The following is a 20,705-nucleotide window of genomic DNA, read 5'->3' as shown; positions in this document are numbered from 1 at the left end:
CACTTTACGCAACTTAATGTCGTAACTATTGTTATTGTTTTGTCCACTTATCTGAGCGATGACGGTCGGTACGGCTGATTGGTACACTTCTAGTCCAAACGCGTCGGTAAACTTTATAGAACGCGGTTGTTCACATTTAAGACCTAGCTCGGTTGCTAGGTCAGAGTCTATCATAGACACTGAAGAGCAATCGTCCAGTAGCGCGTATGTACTTACGGTACCTTTAGGTCCACGCAATCGCACTGACACTACTTTTACCATAACGTTATCCGTAGAAGAAGGTTTAGCACAATCCGATGTAACATGTGCCACGGTGTCGGGGGCCGAAGGTGCCGGCTCGGGGGCCGGCGGTTGAGCCTGCGCCGGGGCCGGCTCGGGCGGCGGGTCGACGACCGCGTCAGCTGATTGTGATGACGTAGGCTTCTTCCAGTGTAGTATCTTGTGGTGTGCGAGTCCACAACCATTTATGTCGCAAACGGGCGCGGGGCATGTTTCTCTGTCGTGTCGTGACGTCAGACAACAATAACAAAGTCCTTGCGATTTGATGAACTTCCATCTATCACGGCGCATGGCACGTTTGAACACACGGCACTCTGGTAGCGGGTGAAATCCTTTTGAGCAAAATTTACAATCTTTGTTTTCCTCGACGGCTTTAGTTGTTAATACAGGCCGATTAATACGGACTTTGTTATCACTTGAGTACTTTGCTGTAGTTTTTATTTCACTCAGCTTACTTTGTTCACGTACCTGTGTCATTCCAACTAGTGATAACATTTGTGCTTCTTGTTTAAGAAACTCAGAGATTAGGGTCAACTTAGGCTGGTCTTCATCTAATCTTTTGTATGCGAAATCGGTCCATTTGCCAATCAAAGTGCTCGGTAGCTTGTTAAGAACAGCTGATGCGAGCTCAGGGCTGCGTAGATAATCTGGCTTATTTAGCGCACCTATTGTTGCTACGCAGTTATTTACTTTAATTGAAAAATCAATTAGGTCATAATGGTACGACGTGGGTAACGAAGGTAGCTTCTTCAGCTGCGTCGTAAGGTTCATGATGATGACTTCCGATCGGCCAAACCTTAATTCGAGAGCTTCCATGACGGCTGCGGGCGGGGTGTTACCGATCAGCAGAGCGGTGACCGTGTCCTTGGCGTCGCCTCGCAGTGCTTTACGTAGTCTCTCCAGGTTCTCAGACTCACTGAACTCACAAACTCGAGTAGATTCCGTGTAAGCCTTTTTAAAGTGCAACCATTCGACGCTGTCGCCGCTGAAAATCGGTAAGTCTCGTGGCGTAGACAGGCGGCTAAGCAAACGATCCTCGCGCTTGGCTGACGAGTTCGTCATGATATCCTTCAAGGTAAGCGCTAGTTCTCGAATGCTGTCACTGGGGACATCGGGTTGCCGGACTATAGGTAAGTTGACGGGTGCTGGTGCAGGGTTGGGTGGCAGTGCTTGCTGCTGTGGCTGATAGGGCACATCTGGCTGCGGTATGTAAGTAGTTTCGTCGTGACCTTGACTCAACCATCGTTCGACGCTAGACCGCGCTCTGTTGCTAGGCGCACCTCCGCTCGCTTCACTACCGCGCTCATTTTCCCTCTGCGATTCTTCGGCGTCAACTTGGGCTAGATCAGCTTCTAGCTTTTTATCAATAAGTGCCAACTCAATCTGGGCCTTGGCCTGAGCGGCTTCAAATTCTAATTGCTTACGTCTTGCAATGGATGATGACGTAGATAACTCCGACTTGGCAGACGAAATCGAACCACGTACACTTTTTGGTGTTTCCATTTTCACTTGTTCCAAATCCTTCGGCTGTTTCACTTTTTCACTATCGGTGCCGAGGTCTAGGAACTTATTAACTATAGGTTCCGCGGGCGCGGGCGCGGGCGCGTTGCTCGATGTACTCGCCATTTGCAATTGCGTGCGCTCGAGTTCGCGGCGATGTTGTCTACGAGTTTTAACCTGCGATGGGGTCCTGTACATCACTTCTAGCACAGATTCGGTTCGAAGACCACTTTATTGTAGGCGACAGGTTAAATAAAAGGCGTAAATTCGCGAAATACGAGGCCAAAACTATGAGCGAGCGAGGAGCCAACGCGGCGGGTGTGAATTCTGGAAATGTACTCCTACCTACAGTTACATATATAGGTGCAGCGTATGACTTGGGCTCGCTACCGTTCATTGTTTTATGTAGCTTTAATTAGAATAGTTTACACTAGATGGCGTAACAAGTACCAAAATTAACCAACAACAATAAAAATTGATAAACCTAAAAGTACAGTTCACATAAAATATATGCGTCGCCTACACTTTCCTATGTACTGTTCCGGGACTCAAACCATCTCTATACCAAATTTCAACGAAATCGGTTCGGCGGTTTAAGCGTAAAGAGGAGTTTTATAAAAAAACTTTTTTTTTTTTTAATTTTGTTTTTACTTAGAAATGGTGTCAATATTGATACCATAAATAAATTCAGCACCCCCGATTTACACGAAAACGATTCCAAACCCGACCTAGCAGCTTCACTGATGTAGATAATCAAGATAAAAGTGAGAGCCCTAAATAAACCTTCATGAGCGGATATCTCAAAAACTATACAAGATATCGAAAAACTTGACTGAATAAAACTTGTAACAAATTAAATCTCTTTTCATTTTGCATAAGAGGCCAAGTCGCTCAGATGCATAGTTTCCGAGATATAATCGAAAAACCGAAAAATGGAACCTTCACACCCCGCTCTCCCCCCCAGCACCAGGGTTACGGCCGGGGACTTTTGATATGTTCACCTAACTAGTCCAAACAAAGCTACGAAGTCAAAAATTGTGTTCCAAGCATTTCCCTCTATACCTTTTTTTGGGCATTTATTTCCTGGCCTAATGGCGGATCGTGATTTTTGCGTTAATATTGAAAACTTGTCACATTCAATCACACACCCGCAGTACAGTATTTCTGTTCAAACAAAGTTAACAATGGCCGTAGGTCATGCTATGTATAACGTCCAATCAAAAGTATCTTACTTATATTAATTTAAAAAAAATATACGTTTAAGAGGATACATTTGTGGTAATTTTTCCGTACAAACGTTCTCAACATTGTCCTCTCTGGATTTTGGCCCTAGGTGAATACCTCATTTTTAGGGTTCGTACCCAAAGAGTAAAAGACTAAAACTCCGCTGTCCGTCTGTCCGTCTGTCTGTCAGCAGGCTGTATATCATGAATCATGAACCGTTATAGCTAGACAGTTAAAATTTTCACAGACGATGTATTTTTTTTGCCGCTATAACAACAAATACTGAAAAGTACGGAATCCTCGGTAGGTGAGTCCGACTCGCACTTGGCCGGTTTTTTTATACGAGTTCAATATTACCAGTCTTTTACTAGTATTCTGTCTGTACATTTTGCTTTTTAGGGTTCCGTACCTCAAAAGGAAAAAACGGAACCCTTATAGGATCACTCGTGCGTCTGTCTGTCTGTCTGTCTGTCCGTCTGTCACAGCCTATTTTCTCCGAAACTACTGGACCAATTAAGTTGAAATTTGGTATACATATGTAAATTTGTGACCCAAAGACGGTCATGTAACGTAAATAAAAGAATTTTAAACAAAGGGGCCACTTATTCAAGAAAATAGGCAAAAATGACCATTCCCCCTTTATCTCCGAAACTACTGGGTCTACATTTTTGACAAAAATACACAAAATAGATCTTTAGTTTTAGTATAAATAACCTAGCTTTTAAGTAACAAACTAACAAATTTGGAACACCGTATCTGAATAAAGAAATTATTTATTTATTATTTATTTACCTATAGATTACAGGAAAACCTATTATAAATGTACAGTCAAGCGTGAGTCGGACTTCATTACTTAGTTTGTGATCCGACCCCTACGGGTTTTTTAAAGACGACACTCACGGTTCACATAAAAAATACATTGTTTAAATTGTGTAATGTACGGAACCCTTGGAACGCGAGCCCGACTCGCACTTGGGCGGTTTTTTATGATATTCTTGTTTTTATAAGAACTAGGTTACATCAAACAGCTAAAAAACAGCCAAATAAATGCGCCGTAAACAGATGCCTAGCATACAAAATCGGCAACAGTTAATTTCTTTCTCATTCCGTCCCCAAAATTTTGTTACGATTGGTTAAGTTTTGGAGGAGGAAAATATCGAGAACGAAACCTCGATTTCTGAGATTTTTACGCAGGATTTACGCCTAAGCTGCAGTTGTCCTTATCGCACTAATTTTAGGAGCCATCCCTGTCAGCGCGACGGAGATATTTACCTAAAATTCTTAAATCTGAGAAGGGGCTCAGCTGGTATATTTATCCTCTTAATTAAAAGTTGAAGGGTCCCAGTATCAGATCCTGGATGACCTAATGACAATGGGACCAGCAGTAAAGTATGGAACTTTCAACCCTTCCAAACAATTGAGAACTTCTTCATTTTAAATTCGGTAAAAAATGAGCCAACCATGTACCTAACTTGTAGTATTCAGAATTCGATAAAAGAGATAATGGCGCTTTAAAATGTGAAAATTATGTTGCATGTTTATATGTATAGGTATATACTCTCTAAGGTTTATTTACCGGTATTTATATTTTTATCGCTATTCTTTATCGCTGAGTGATCCTGAGTCTTAAGCGGCTTTTACGATCTTATTGACTTCACGGTTAGGTTGTCTTCAGCTATAAGATACTTGCGTCTTATTTTAAGTAGAATTGCGTTTCTATAGCCGCTTGCAAAACCTGTAGGTACGTTTGTGAATGGAACAAAAGCTGCAGGGTGTGGTGTTGTTGTAGCGGGAGCGGGAGAAGGGACGCGGAGCCAGTACATGTACATGACATGTCATTGTTTGAGCCTTCGTAGAATATCGTCCGACTGATCATTGGCATCGGAGATTCGTGTAGGTTGCCTGACAGTGGATACATATAACTCGCAAGTCGGTGAACAAAATTTTTATTTCCTATTAGATGTTGCTGTTCAATCTAAATTCTCTAAAGTGTTCCCTTGTTAGCGCAAATATTTTTAGGAACATTGGCTTTGGCTACAGATTATCGTAAGCACAATATATCCAACTGTTCCAATTACATTACGGTGCTAATGAAAATATGGCAGCTTAAGAAAAGCGTTGCAGTATAAAGTTTCATACAAAGAATGTTGAAGTTCCCGAGCGGCCCGCGGCACGCGGCGTGAGGTGGCGTGGATAAGCGTGCACCAACTATTGATAAATCGACGGTCATCCGTCAACTCAGCAAAGTTTTGACGAATAGATATAATAATATGATAGATTGTTCGATTATCAATATGCAATTAAAAAGTAAAATTACATCAGTGATTGGTCCCCCTTACAGGGACAGTATAATTGATTGGTCGTTAAATCTTCTGGTTACAACTGCGATTCCTATATTTTCGGGATATAATAGCTTCTTAATTATTTTACAAGCTAAAGTAGACCCATATCCCATTATTCGTTTGAGCTAAAACTTTCATACTATGTACACATGTAAGTTGGGTGATAATGCTCGATGGTGATCGAGCTGATCTGATGAATTTAATGATGGAAACTGGACACAGATGGGCATAGGAACTCTGTGGAAAACATCGCTTCCTAATACTTGTGATTGAGTTTGTTAATACTAAGTTTCGATGAGTATTTGTTGCCTGAGAGAAAAATACAGTCAGCAATAAAAGCTTGTAACCAAATATAAAAATATATATATATATATATGTGTCAAAAACCAAATTTTTGCCCCTCTGTATGAAAACGTTTTACTTGCCCTTGGATGCTGTCTAATACGTTGTACTTCTGTGGTTATGAAATGATACATTTTCATGAAACACGACAGGTTCTAGAGGTCCGAGTTTATGATAAATCACAAAACGCCCCGAGGATCAGAAACATAATTCAATATCGGAGCGGGTCGAGCTAATAGTTTTTCATTGGCTGAAATATAATCCTAGGCGTCGGGCGGCAGGTACGGGCTCGTAAAAAACGCATCAATCTCGGCGCCGGACCCTCTGCGCCCATCCATCACTCCCGCCCCCTCGCGCCCCGTACACCCGCACGCCCCGCGGTAACCCTTCATGTCGCACCACTTAAGACGCTCGCTAATGTCTCCCCCGCCTCGAGTAACTCGTATCCTCCGAACCTCGTTCATATTCACGCAGCATTCACGAACGTGTGAATCCTTATCATTTGTAAGAGTAGAGCCGCCGCGATCCGTCCGCTGATATTTCTGAGCCGGCTTATACTCGGTTCAGAGCTTATCTCTATTTTAATTTGGCGACCTCACGACCTTTACATTTGTCACAACTGTGCGGATTCAAAGGTCAGAGTTTAAATTTGCACTAACCGCTGTGTGTGGATACCTATTAGTTTTCTAATTACATTTCAAATCTCGGTAGTGGGATAGCGTACCGGAGTTTTTAAATACCAAGATAGACAACGGCCACCATTGGTGCTCCTAAGACTTGGTGGTATTGGTATGTAGTATGTACGGTACTTGATTATTCATTTGGTAAGAAAATTGTGACAGCTTCATTAAAAATTAAAACTAGACGAATCAGTATTATGACACACTAGTACTAGGTCATATTGGAATCAAATAGGCAGCACTACAATTCCAAACATGCCAATCCAATTCTAAATAATGAATGACGTGATTGCACACTTGGGACTCAGTGTAATGCGGTGCTCGCTCGCGCCCGCGCTTGCTTGCGTGACCCAATCTCGGGCACTCTCGCCGACGGCCTCGTGACCCGTACACCCGCCACGCTACAAACATGACAGATGGAGATATCACGGCGACGTCACACAATATCAACTGATACTGAGGATAGGGAGTGACAATGTTTCCATGTAGCGTGGCCGGCAAAACCCAGTCTCGCCTTATCTCATCCCCCCGTCGTAAAATCTATCTTAGTCATTGACTAACGGCCTGATTCGAACTTTAATATACGTCAAAAATTTGCTAAAGATACGATTTGGATCGGATGTCACTGTCAAAGTAACGCTTTTGTTTGAAGAAACTTTTGACAGTGACATATCCAATCCATGACGTATCTATAGCAAATTTCTGACCCTGATTTAAGGGGCCCACTAATTACCAGTCCGCCTGCAGTCTGGCCTTATCGGGCAGCCTGCCGTCCTAGGCCAATAACGTCATTATTGCCTGCCGGCAATGGCCTGCTGCCACCTCTGCGACTGCAGACTAGCAGTTAAAAGTCGTCATGCAGTTTTCCGCCGTACGGCCGCCCGCCGGCAATGGTCTGATATAAGTGACAGGACCCTATAAATTGTCAGTTTATAGAATATCAACGTCATTATGAGGTTTCATAATACGAATAGACGGTAGTAAGTATGTAAAATTTTTGGTAGTAATGTTAAATTACAGTTTTATGCGAGCCAGGAACAGTCCTTTTTTGTAAGATTTTGACGTTGGTGGAACTTCCACATTCGACTTTGCCAAGTCGGTACATTGGATTATGTACGTTTGAGAGTATATGTACGTTTGTTTGCAGAGTTGTTAGTGTCGGCGCGCGGCGGGTGGCGGGAGCGGCGGCGCGGCAGTAGCGGCAGCATGGGCGGCGCACGTAGCCTGGCGCTGCTGCTGCTAGCAGCGCTACTGGCGGCCGCCGGTCCCGTGCCCGACCCGCCCGCATCGCCCCGGACACGTCAGTACCACACACTCTACTGTGTACATATATACACAGGGTGCTTTTGTTATCATTGATCAAAATCTGAGTGACGAATATGTAGGTCATACTGAACAACTTTTACTATGGGGCCAATCCCTAAATCGCGAAAATAAAATCAGCCGTTCTACATATAGAAAACATTGACTGATTCACAGAAATATATGACTTTTTTTTTCGCGATTTCGGGGTTAGCCCCATAGTGAAAGTTGTTCAGTATGACCTACATATTCACCCCTCAGTTTGGTAAGTGATAACAAAAGCATCCTGTATAGGGTCCTCTCTAGAGGCCATCTAAGCTAACTTTACACCGACTTGAATAGAACAAAGTGAGGGAGTGTCATTATAAACTTCGTGTTTCCATTAGAAATTTGACATTACTTAATGATGATATTGCCTCGCTTTGTCATTGCAAATGTTAAGCAGAGTTAGCTTGGTCCGACGCTACCACATAGCCATCGTCGCGTGTAAATCTCAGTGTATGCTGCGTGCGAAATTATTACATTGGTGCCCAACGTGGGGCCCGGATTGTGCCTTCCGTGCACGCCGCACGCTAACGAGACTGTCACACGCATCACACTTACAGCAACAAGCTTTAAACTTTATTTTGTTACGCTGTATTCATATTTTATATAAAGGGATTCATAAATAAATCCTAAAAAATGAGCCGTGTGACGAAGCATTTAAGCGCAAATTGAGAAACCTTTTGTTGGATAACCCTCTGTACTCTATAAGTGACTTCATGGAATTGAATTTGTAATGATATATGTAATTTTATTTATGATTCAAATGATTTATTGTATTTTAAAAATGACATTTACTTCTTTTGTGATATTTTATTTTGTTTTGACATGTTTTTGTTTATACATACTTATATGACGATCCTTATTGGGAGAGAAAATTATTTTAATTTATTTTGTATTTTTTAGTATGTAATGTTTGACGATCATGATAAGAAGATAAGCATAATTTTGACATTGATGCAAATTTATAGTGTAATTTTTATCCTGAAATAAATAAATCTAAATTAATTAAAAAAAATATCGTTTTAAGCTGCATCAATGTAATGTGTATATAAGTAAACCAGTTCGATGGCAACAGGTGCCGCTCGCGCCAGCTGGGAGGTGTCGCCGAGTCCGCCGGGTGTGGAGAGCGTGGGTGTGCCGCTAGATGCGCTGGAGGGCGCGCTGGACACGCCGGACGCGCTGGACGCGGCGCTGGGCGCGGAGGAGGCGCCGGCGTGGCGCGAGCTATGGTACGCGTCGCTGGAGGCGCGACGCCGGCAGCCTGTGCTCAACGCCTCGCGCGAGGACGTACTGGCGCAGCTTGGCTCCACCGCCTTCCTGCACTGCCCCGTGAGGCACCTCGGCGAGCGTGGCGTGAGTCTCATTATTAGTGAAGTACTCTTGTTCGCAATCGTTCTGTCTAGCGTGAGCGGCAAGATCAGAATGGCGAAAAATGATCTCTTAGTACCTATACTTACTTGCTTTGAATAAAATATGTATCCGAAATATTTAAAATAAAAACGCGAGGTGGAATCAAACTATGAATGATCGACGTCGTGGAAAAGTCATATCCACAACATTCTTAAGCGCCTGTTGGTTTTTAATAGTGTGCTTATTTTAGATCTCATGGGTGCGGAGACGAGACTGGCACATCATCAGCTCCGGCCTCTTCATGTATACGAATGACGAGCGCTTCCAGGTACGAAAGCATATCCAAATTGAATGCAAGAGTAGGCTCAAGACTTAAAAGATGCACATAAGCAAAACCGTAGTAAACATGTATTTCAAGATTAAAATTTTGCCTCTGACCAAGTACCGATCATAGACCTTTATTCTAAACATTTACTGGTTAAATGGTTAGAATTGGCTTGCCTAATACTTTGTAATTAGGCAAACTAATTGTGAGCAGAAAAGGCGGCAAGTTTGAAAAATGTAGGCGGGATTGGACAATCTCCCGCGTATATTGATTTACCTATAAACTAACACGATTTTCACTCATAATTTTAAAACTAATACGGGACTTAGGTAATACGGGACACGGGGCGGGGCGTAATTGTTACGCGATTAAGTCCCGTGTTAGTTTTAAAACTAATACGGGACACGGGGCGTAATTGTTACGCGATTAAGTCCCGTGTTAGTTTTAAAACTAATACGGGATTTAGGTAATACGGGACACGGGGCGGGGCGTAAGTGTTACGCGATTAACTCCCGTGTTACTTTTAAAACTAATACGGGACTTAGGTAATACGGGACACGGGGCGTAAGTGTTACGCGATTAAGTCCCGTGTTAGTTTTAAAACTAATACGGGACTTAGGTAATACGGGACACGGGGCGTAAGTGTTACGCGATTAAGTCCCGTGTTAGTTTTAAAACTAATACGGGACTTAGGTAATACGGGACACGGGGCGTAATTGTTACGCGATTAAGTCCCGTGTTAGTTTTAAAACTAATACGGGACTTAGGTAATACGGGACACGAGGCGTAATTGTTACGCGATTAAGTCCCGTGTTAGTTTTAAAACTAATACGGGACTTAGGTAATACGGGACACGGGGCGTAAGTGTTACGCGATTAAGTCCCGTGTTAGTTTTAAAACTAATACGGGACTTAGGTAATACGGGACACGGGGCGTAAGTGTTACGCGATTAAGTCCCGTGTTAGTTTTAAAACTAATACGGGACTTAGGTAATACGGGACACGGGGCGTAAGTGTTACGCGATTAAGTCCCGTGTTAGTTTTAAAACTAATACGGGACTTAGGTAATACGGGACACGGGGCGTAAGTGTTACGCGATTAAGTCCCGTGTTAGTTTTAAAACTAATACGGGACTTAGGTAATACGGGACACGGGGCGTAAGTGTTACGCGATTAAGTCCCGTGTTAGTTTTAAAACTAATACGGGACTTAGGTAATACGGGACACGGGGCGTAATTGTTACGCGATTAAGTCCCGTGTTAGTTTTAAAACTAATACGGGACTTAGGTAATACGGGACACGAGGCGTAATTGTTACGCGATTAAGTCCCGTGTTAGTTTTAAAACTAATACGGGACTTAGGTAATACGGGACACGGGGCGTAAGTGTTACGCGATTAAGTCCCGTGTTAGTTTTAAAACTAATACGGGACTTAGGTAATACGGGACACGGGGCGTAAGTGTTACGCGATTAAGTCCCGTGTTAGTTTTAAAACTAATACGGGACTTAGGTAATACGGGACACGGGGCGTAAGTGTTACGCGATTAAGTCCCGTGTTAGTTTTAAAACTAATACGGGACTTAGGTAATACGGGACACGGGGCGTAAGTGTTACGCGATTAAGTCCCGTGTTAGTTTTAAAACTAATACGGGACTTAGGTAATACGGGACACGGGGCGTAAGTGTTACGCGATTAAGTCCCGTGTTAGTTTTAAAACTAATACGGGACTTAGGTAATACGGGACACGGGGCGTAAGTGTTACGCGATTAAGTCCCGTGTTAGTTTTAAAACTAATACGGGACTTAGGTAATACGGGACACGGGGCGTAAGTGTTACGCGATTAAGTCCCGTGTTAGTTTTAAAACTAATACGGGAATTAGGTAATACGGGACACGGGGCGGGGCGTAAGTGTTACGCGATTAAGTCCCGTGTTAGTTTTAAAACTAATACGGGACTTAGGTAATACGGGACACGGGGCGGGGCGTAAGTGTTACGCGATTAAGTCCCGTGTTACTTTTACAATTATGAATCTCCCGCGTGCTTATTATGAATTTCGCGTCTATTTCTAATAATAAATTGGTTTGCTGGACTATAATTAGCTCGCTTAAATAGGCATGTCATATACGGAGTGTAATTTTCAGGGTATATCACCTGTACCCATTACTGTAAGGGACTTTTTGTGATTTAAATATTGCTGCTATAATAAAAGACGATCATTGAAAGGAGTACAGTCGCGTACTTACATGTATCATGTCATGTACCACTTAAAAAATTACACGCAGTATGTACAGTGGCCATCAGATATATCGGAGCGACCGAGGTGCTCAAAAATGTCTGATCACGCATTCTAAAGCCTTAACAATAGAAGTGTGTTCAAATATTTGTGAGTACCTTGACCGCTCCGATATATCTGATGGCGACTGTACCTCACATATTTCTGCATGAAACGGCAACCTAAAAGAGTTTGTAACGTGTTGCAGGTTTTACACAGCGAGGGTTCGGACGACTGGACGCTGCAGATCAAGTTCGTGCAGAAGCGCGACAACGGCACGTACGAGTGCCAGGTTTCCACCGCGCAGGGCCCGCTGTCGCGGCTGGTCGCCCTGCACGTGCTCGTGCCCGAGGCCTTTATCCTCGGCGCCGACGAGCATCACGTGGACGCCGGCTCCACCATCAGCCTCGTGTGCATCATAGAGAAGGTACATTCCAGGTATCGCCGGCAGGGCGCCCTGTCGCGGCTGGTCGCCCTCCACGTGCTCGTGCCCGAGGCCTTTATCCTCTGCGCCGACCAGCATCATGTTGACACCGGCTTCACCATCAGCCTCGTATGCATCATAGAAAAGGTACTTGTCTTTAGGCTGGCTTGGAGAAACTTGTGCTACAATGTCTATTGAACGGGTCTTGTTTGAGCATAACTTTACAAACAGTACCAGCATCTCCCTCTGGACCGCATTCAACGGAGAGCGTCTCGAATTGTCAGCTACCAGTTTTCCATATTTCAGATTAGCTTGTCATTTGGTTGTTTCTGTAAGCTGTAGCTTTTAATGCCAATAAAGCTTTTAGTGCCAATAAAGAGTATCTGTGTGTTGGGCGTACACTTATATTAGTTATACTGTTTTCAGAGCCCAGTGCCGCCTCAATACGTGTTCTGGTACCACAACGAGCGCATGATCAACTACGACGCGTCGCGCGGCGTGGCGGTGGCGACGGCGCCGGGCGCGCGCACGCAGTCGTCGCTCACCATCCGCGACGCCGCGCCGCGCCACTCCGGCAACTACTCCTGCCGCGCGCCCAACACCGAGCCCGCCGCCATCTACGTCTACGTCTCCGAAGGCAGTCCGTGAACAAGACATTTCTTATCCCCCCTCCCCCCCCTCCGCGTGCGGCAACATGCTTCCACGCTGTTGGACGCTCTCCGACAACCGCGCATGCGGCGGCCGCCATTTTTAGGGTTCCGTACCCAAAGGGTAAAAACGGGACCTTTATACTAAGACTCCGCAGTCCGTCTGTCTGTGACCAGGCTGTATCTCATGAACCGTGATAGCTAGACTGTTGACATTTTCACAGATGATGTATTTCTGTTGCCGCTATAACAGCAAATACTAAAATAAAAACAGAATGAAATAAATATTTAAGTGCTCCATACAATAAACGTGATTTTTTTTGCCGTCTTTTGCGTAATGGTACGGAACCCTTCGTGCGCAAGTTCGACTCGCATTTGGTCGGTTTTTATTCGGCTGCGCGCCGCACTTAGCGAAAATTTAAAATGATTTAAAATAATGCTTTGTCGCACGAGGGCATAAACAATCTACGATATATAGCCCGTTTAGACTATCGCGATAATCTAAAAGGGCTCGTTGACATCTTAAAGTACGTAGGTCGTAGCTATATTTGAAATAGATCTAAAATGATGCATGTTGCAGGCGACAAGATGGCGGCGACGTTGTCGCGGTCGCGCGGCGCGCGGCTGCGGGTGACCGCGGGCGCCGCGCTGCTGCCGCTGCTGGTCGCCGCCGCCACCGCCACCGCCACCGCCACCGCCACCGCCACCGCCGCCGCCACCCTCGCCACCCTCGCCACCCTCGGCGCCGGCGGGCGCCCGTGAAACGCGCAGCCACACCACATTCAATATTACTATTGAATTGAACTATGTTAAATCGTGTTATCAACGATCACTTGTCCGATATTTGTATTAATATGAAGAGTTTATCTAGTCTGTAAATATTAAAGCGGTCGGAGGTGTAAATAATTATATTAGGTAACTAATTCCGGTAAATCTATTTCGTTGGTAGATAAGTGTTATCTACCTCCGTGTACATATTAATGTTAAGAATTTGATCTGCATTATTGCAGTCGGTTTCTGACTCGTTTTTTATCACGTTGAGCGGTGCCAAGTGCCGCCGTGGTCATTCATTGCGGATCACCCGAAAAGCGATACAATGTTTTAAATAGGCAATTTGAACGGCACCGTCATAAAAGACGTCACCGAGTACCATTAGAATGAGGTATCGCGAGCGTGCTCGCGTCCTGCCGCATCTCGTGGTTCTTTCGCGTATCACCACAACAAGTATTACTTATACAACAAGAATTTCTCTAATCTGTCGCCTTCCATAGATTTATACCTTACAAAAATAAATTATTACAAAGTGTCAGTTGTGTTTTATTCATGTAATGTATACATTGGTAAGGGAATTTGACTTTATAAGTCAAAATAAAATACCAAAATGGCCATATGATACTCCTAGTAAAAAGACGTGATAATTCAATTTACTATACCCTATGTGCTTCTTTAAAAGCGGTCTAACTAAATACCTATAAACTATCCGAATAGATGGTTCATCAGGTGGCACCCTCAACTCGTGTAGCTGGCCGACTGCACTCTATCAATTCAGTATTGAAAAGATCAACACACGTTTTTGATTTAAGTATTTAAAAAAAGTAATTAAATGATCAGCCGTTTTTAAAACTGATCTGTAAAACTCACCATAAAATCATGTGGACAGCATACAAAATTTTTGCTGGCAATAAATAAAAATCGAGCTACTTACAACTCTTGTTCAGCAAATAATTCACAAACGGTCAACATTATAACCAATATCGATCTGCTTCTGTTAAAATTGATCTGCTTAATAAATAGTTGAGCTGTAAAATTATTGTTAGGTCAGCAAGATTTAAAAATTGATTGGTAGAAAAAACATGTCTCTAAGCAGTTTAATCGAGACGTATGGTGCTGATATAATATGGTGGCTAACTAACCGTTTGATTTGAAAAATCGGCAGAGTTGCAGGCAGAGCGAAATCAGCCCACGTGACACGATACCACACCACCATCCTCAAGGTCACCAAAATCTCAATGCTACCAAAATGTCAAACCGAACCAGAGCACCCCACTATCCACGTGGCCTGTCCTACCCCTAGAGAGCAATTACGAAAACGGAGGCGAGGAGGGAGGGCAGCCCTCGCCCGCTGTGGCCGTGTATATAGTGAACGTGCTGCGTCACGCGGGGCGAAAGGGCTGCTCTTCCGCAGAGCGCCGGAGTTACCCAGATCCAATAGCTTCACCCCGCCGCACCCGCAGTTGCGTCCCGCCCCCCCTCACCCCTCACGATACGGTCCATATTGTAAATTTTTAATGGGCATTTGTGAATGGGCAGGTCAATTGTAATCTAAAATTAAATAATCCGCTTACTCAGTGATTGTTTACCAAAATTTGATTAATGGCGGATCGCTTACTGCCGATTAAATAATTAAATTGCCAACCATATCAATTTAGGGCATCTCAGTATTTAGAAATACTTGCTAACCTTAAGTTGTTGTTGTTGCGTTTTGGCTGACCAAATATATATTTTTGTTCATCAAAATAGGAATAATTTGCAGATCGATTAAATGACACCCTCTTAAAAACTGGCTAAGCGCGTGTCGGACTACACATAAAGGAGGATTCTGTACCTCACGGTACTTATGATTTTTTGATTGTACTGATCATTAATGACTCAATCGATTATGTTCGAAATAATTTTCGTAGAAAGTAAGTATTTATCAAGCTTTATTTTCTTGATTTTTGTACGTACGTATAGGTACGGTTCAAATTGCAAAAGTATGAAGGGGGAGGGGGGGGGGGGCACATTAATTTGGCCTTTCGAAGCGGTATTTTTATTTATTTTTTCCTTTTAGTAACATGCATGGAGTGTTAAGAGCAAACAGAAGTTGCAAGGAGCGGCTTACAAACAATACAAACTTATTACATGTTTCATTTAAGCTCTAAATTGTATTAAAATATATCTTACAGTTATTAAAGGAAATAAAACGGACAAATGGACAGGTATGACGAAACATTGGCTACGGAACCCTAAAAAGCAATAAAAATGAGGCATATAATTTACTATAATAATATGTTCAAGATGAATGTTACTTTAAATAAATAAATGTTGGACATTCTTATACAAATTGACTAAGCCCCATAGTAAGCTCAAGAAGGCTTGTGTTTTGGGTACTCACTTACTCAGACAACAACGATATTATTGATGCTTTCATTGCGCTTACATTATATTTTTCAATAAAGTTAGGTTTTGAAAAGTTGGGCTTGTTAGGACTACTAGCCCCATCTATGATCTCCGAGACGAACTATTTTATTTATAGGATTCATGTCTTAATTTGTGTACTTACCTTAAAATTGTGATGGTTGTCTAATAATTATGTTTGATATATATACCTGGGTATAGTCTATGTTTTTTTTCTACGTTGTACGTTGTAGATTTCGTACGTGGCTTGTTGTGTGTTGTTCTTGTGGACTGCTAACTGCTGTGCACTGTGTGCACTGGGAACGCACTCGGTCCTACCTAAAATTTGGAACAAAAATAATATTAATTTTAACGCCCGTCTATATTACCAGCAAGCTAATTATAAGAAATAGGTCAAATACGTTTTGGTTACTGTTGAATAGGGTTTCTTTCTACTCTATACTAGGTGGCAGTAGTGGTACTACAAATTCCAATGCTTTTTGGTTATGCATGGCTGTTTTGGTATCAAAAAAATACACATTGGTACAGTAAGTATTTTTTTACCCAAACGTTATCTATATTTTTACCTCTCAATGTTTTCTCTGCGAAAAAGCCTTATAACAATAACACATTGACCGTAGTTTACTTGTGACAGAAACCAAAGATAGATATACTCAGGGGGGGGGGGACACTAGGAATATAGTTAACGTCATTAAATATGGAGGATGATGGCGTAGATTTGGAGGAGGAAAAAACGATTGCGTAAAGGAGACTTCCGATTATGCAAACTACGTCACCAGATGTCACTATAAAATTGATACAATTTAAAGGCATGAATACAACATTAAAAAGGTTGCATATACCTACCTCGTACGTCAAGACCTTTCTTTATTCATAATGTTGTTACCTAGCAACCGTTATTTATCCCCTCGAGTGGCAAAGAAATATTTTAAATTTTCGCGCCGTGCGGCGCGCAGCCGCCAGGAGGCGTGTTTTCCATATTAAAAATGGCGGCCCGCCGCACGCGCGGTTGTCAAAGAGCGTCCCATTCGAGCTTGCCGCCCGAGGGGTTATATAATTATACTGTCAGAAACAATAAATATCGTAAACAGAGATACGATTGATATGAACTTATTATTTCACTAATATCTTTAAAGTGCATAGCAGAGTAGAGTAAAACCGGAGCAAGCAAGCAAGCAGCATAAAACACGACTAAAATTCAAATAGGGTAATCAGAATCCCAATAGTTCTGTTACAAAACCTGGAGGTTTAAATTTTTAACGGTGCTCAAGTCAATCAATATCCTCGAAAGTAAGAAGAAAAAAATACCATCCGGGGCGCTCATTGCAATCAGCGATAAAAAGGCTGGCTATGATAAAGACCTTTAAAATTACCTATTTTAATTTTGTTTACGACAAACTTGTCCGATGACACTGCAAAGATTTGTGCAATTTGATTCCGCTAAGTAAGACAAGATAGAGTGCATCTATGAAGATACGTGCGTAGACAAAACATACGACCTATGCGTGAAATTCATCAGCTACAAGAAGGACCCGAATCACGACATCAAACATTACATTACTCATGTGTTTATTTTAAATAATATTTGGAGCAAACTGTGTACAGTGTGGCGTGGCGATATTACCCGAAATTCCCCTAATGTGACAATTATTATTCCAAGAAAACGGATCAGTCGGAAGCTGCAAGCGGTGGATTCAACATTCAACCAGGGACCGGCCCGCTATCCCTTATCGGGGTTTTATAAGGGTATTGCATAAGGCTTAACTCACCATACCCTTTGCCAGACGAAACCCTTTGTTTTGGTTTTAAAAACCCTTATATAAAGCTACCACATTTGAGTAATCGGTAGCCCAAATACCCTTACAAAACCCTTATCATCCGCTCACCAACACCTTGCATATTGCTTATAAGGGTTAGCCTTATAAAGGGCTTCCCTTTTAGCATATAAGCGTGCTAATTTAAGTCGTCTACCTTGTTCATAAAGCACACATTACTTCGAATCCGAGCGATCGTCGGCGGCGACGGCGGCGTTCTTTGACTAGGCAAGTATTTTGTTTCCTTTTCATACACTACCGTAGATATATACTAATCCTGTCTCTTTCACGCAAAGGGAAACCTTTATAAAAACCGCTTAAAGATAAGGGTAACCCTTATTAAGAGCTAGCCTTATTTTTGGTTAGCTTTTCGGTAAGGATTAGTCAAAGGTAAGGGTATGAATGGGCTTGCAGCTCAAAAGGGAAAGTCTTTCAATGTGTTAGCCGTGTTTAAGTGTCGCCCATTGAAAGGGTTTTATCGCGGAAAGGGTTGTCCGGTCCCTGCATTCAACTTACTTGGTACTTACATATACACCTGCTCCTTAGGTAGGTACTATATTTGTATACCAAATTAAAAGCAATAAAAATACTTTACTGTTATGGTTTTGTTATATTCATTCCACTCTTTAAAACCTTTTTTACATAATATTAGGTCTACTTGGTCGGTTTACAAGTCCATTTTTTATTTGACTTCTTGTAACGTATATGTTTTTTGTTACAAGAAACCAAACAAAAAATGACTTGTAAACCGACCAAGCAGACCTAATATTATGTGGGACGAAAGTACACGTATGGATGCAAATGTAGTTGTGCACGCACACATACATACTTAGTTTCAGGATGAGATCAGAGATGGCGCTTTCAAATGAGTTTCCATAAAATGCTTCAAGAGGGCTCTCTTTACCTATATACTTACTTTACTCTTTGGATATACTTGAGGTACACTGACATCTTGTCATGTGCTCTCAAACTGTCATTTCATTTCATTAAATCAGTGCATAATTTATAACTGACAAATTTTATTATTTATAGCATTTACTTACAACTTAATAAATCGTTATTTTCCCTGTTGTCCGTGTGTGGGTTTAGCCCTGTGTCGACATAATTTACGTGTTAGCTGAGACTACGCCAGTCATATATTATCAGCAATAGCGTGATGACGGGCAGCGCGCTGAACGAGTTACCGCGCTGGAGCTGGCTGCTGGGGCTCGACCTGCGGAGCGCCGCGTTCGTCATCGCCACCATAGGCATCGTATGTTCCCACTTCCATATATTATAACTAACAAGTTTGCGAATATACCGATAACCGCAAAAATATTTAGATGGTTACAAGTTAGCGCGTAAAGCTAAAGCACAGACGCTGTCCTCAATATTTGATCATGTAGCCGCTTAGCCAGCGTAAAGTCCGATATATTATTATACGTGGATAAGGAAGTGAGTTTTGTGTTGTGGCTGGCAGGTGCACCCGTCGGCGTACATCTACTCGTGCTTCGTCCACCGCGGCTTCCTGTTCATGACGGCGTGGCTGCTCGCCGCCGCCTGGTGCGGCTTCAGCGTGGGGCTGTTCGTGGGGATCATGCAAGTAAGCTCGGTGTGGCAGGGGTTCCGTCCCGGTTTTGAGCTACAACTCGCCAGTCTCTTAAAAAGGAGTAGTCAAGTTATCCCGCCATCGCCGACGAGGTCTGCCGGTTCCCCGGTTTGACTCACGGGACACCCACTCCTTGGTTATCTTGGCTCACAAGTTATTCGTTAGCGGCAGGCATGACCAACCCAGTCCCACTTGGCCGCTTTACAAGCTAAAACATCTATTTTTTTAGGGTTTTAGATCGCAGCGTGCATGGTGTTCCAGATGCGATCCCTTAGTTTCACACAAATACGTAGCTCTTTCAGAAAACATTTCAAATTCTCAAAAACCGGCCAAATGCGAGTCTGACTCGCGCACCGAGGGTTCCGTACTTTTTAGTATTTGTTGTTATAGCGGCACCAGAAATACATCATCTGTGAAAATTTCAACTTTCTAGCTATCACGGTTCATGAGATACAGCCTGGTGACAGCGCAGTCTTAATAATAGGGTCCCGTTTTTACCCTTTGGGTACGGAACCCTAAAAATGGAAGAGAAAATAAAATTAATAAATTAAATGAGAATAAGTATACACACACACTCATATATGTATATATATAGACATTCTCTCATCAGACCTAATGAATTTGAGTTGTCTGCTCGCAGGGCTTGGAGCTGGCGTACGAGTGCTGGGAGTGGTTCACGCTGGTGTTCGCGCCGCTTATGATCGTGCTCATGGCGGCGCTGGCGGCCCACTGCTGCTGCCGCCAGCGCGCCTCTTTCGCCGCCTTCTTCACGCCCGTGCTGGCCATCGTCTTCTACTGGAGTAAGCAAACTTCATCACACGTTAACCCAAAACTACTACGACACCAACTCTACTCTAGTCCTACGCATCGGCGTAGGACTCCTTTCATCCTGTAGCCAATAGGAAAAATATTTATTGTATTGAAATAATTTCAATACAATCGAAATTGAAGCAGCTACAAGTTAGGATCAGCTCCCACAATTTGTTTGCAAATTCCATAACTCTCCAATGGTACTTAGACATCAATAAAGGTTGATCGTTTTTTTTACATACACGTGTTATTCTCATCATTTCATTGTTTCAGTAACATTGTATTTCGTGTTCGTGGTGAACAGCGAACGTATATCTCGGTTTTCTTGACAAGGCTTTGATTTTATTGTCGATTGATTACTGCTATGCGTACACGTGATTGAGAAGATGCCTGGTTTAACACAATAGTCATGTGGGACTATATTTTAATAAATATTCATAATTTACACGCAAAATGTGTTTCATTATATTTCTTATTCAATAATAATAATAAGAAAAAAGGGGTGCATTTTGTAAAATCAGTGGAAATTAATAACACAGCTACTCGTGCAAATTAAACATGAATGGAAAAATGCGAGCTAACTCGTG

General features: G+C 42.7%; 2 protein-coding genes across 2 annotated transcripts; both read left to right on the top strand.

Annotated features, from left to right (window-relative positions):
• The first annotated feature begins 7,223 nt into the window (after positions 1-7,223).
• On the top strand, positions 7,224-14,038 carry LOC134749637 (uncharacterized). The gene is made up of 7 exons (XM_063684654.1): positions 7,224-7,260; positions 7,515-7,667; positions 8,790-9,067; positions 9,315-9,392; positions 11,867-12,085; positions 12,509-12,722; positions 13,310-14,038. Exons 1-7 carry the CDS (start codon positions 7,224-7,226, stop codon positions 13,489-13,491), a joined length of 1,161 nt encoding a protein of 386 aa, XP_063540724.1. The 3' UTR covers positions 13,492-14,038.
• Positions 14,039-18,850: 4,812 nt separating this feature from the next.
• On the top strand, positions 18,851-20,479 carry LOC134749780 (uncharacterized). Its single transcript, XM_063684817.1, has 4 exons — positions 18,851-18,972; positions 19,180-19,302; positions 19,949-20,108; positions 20,392-20,479. Exons 1-4 carry the CDS (start codon positions 18,877-18,879, stop codon positions 20,445-20,447), a joined length of 435 nt encoding a protein of 144 aa, XP_063540887.1. The 5' UTR covers positions 18,851-18,876; the 3' UTR covers positions 20,448-20,479.
• Positions 20,480-20,705: the final 226 nt, after the last annotated feature.

The sequence above is a fragment of the Cydia strobilella genome, chromosome 18 (assembly GCF_947568885.1).
Source record: "Cydia strobilella chromosome 18, ilCydStro3.1, whole genome shotgun sequence".
Classification (NCBI taxonomy): domain Eukaryota; kingdom Metazoa; phylum Arthropoda; class Insecta; order Lepidoptera; family Tortricidae; genus Cydia; species Cydia strobilella.
This window is presented reverse-complemented; position numbering and strand designations above follow the sequence as displayed.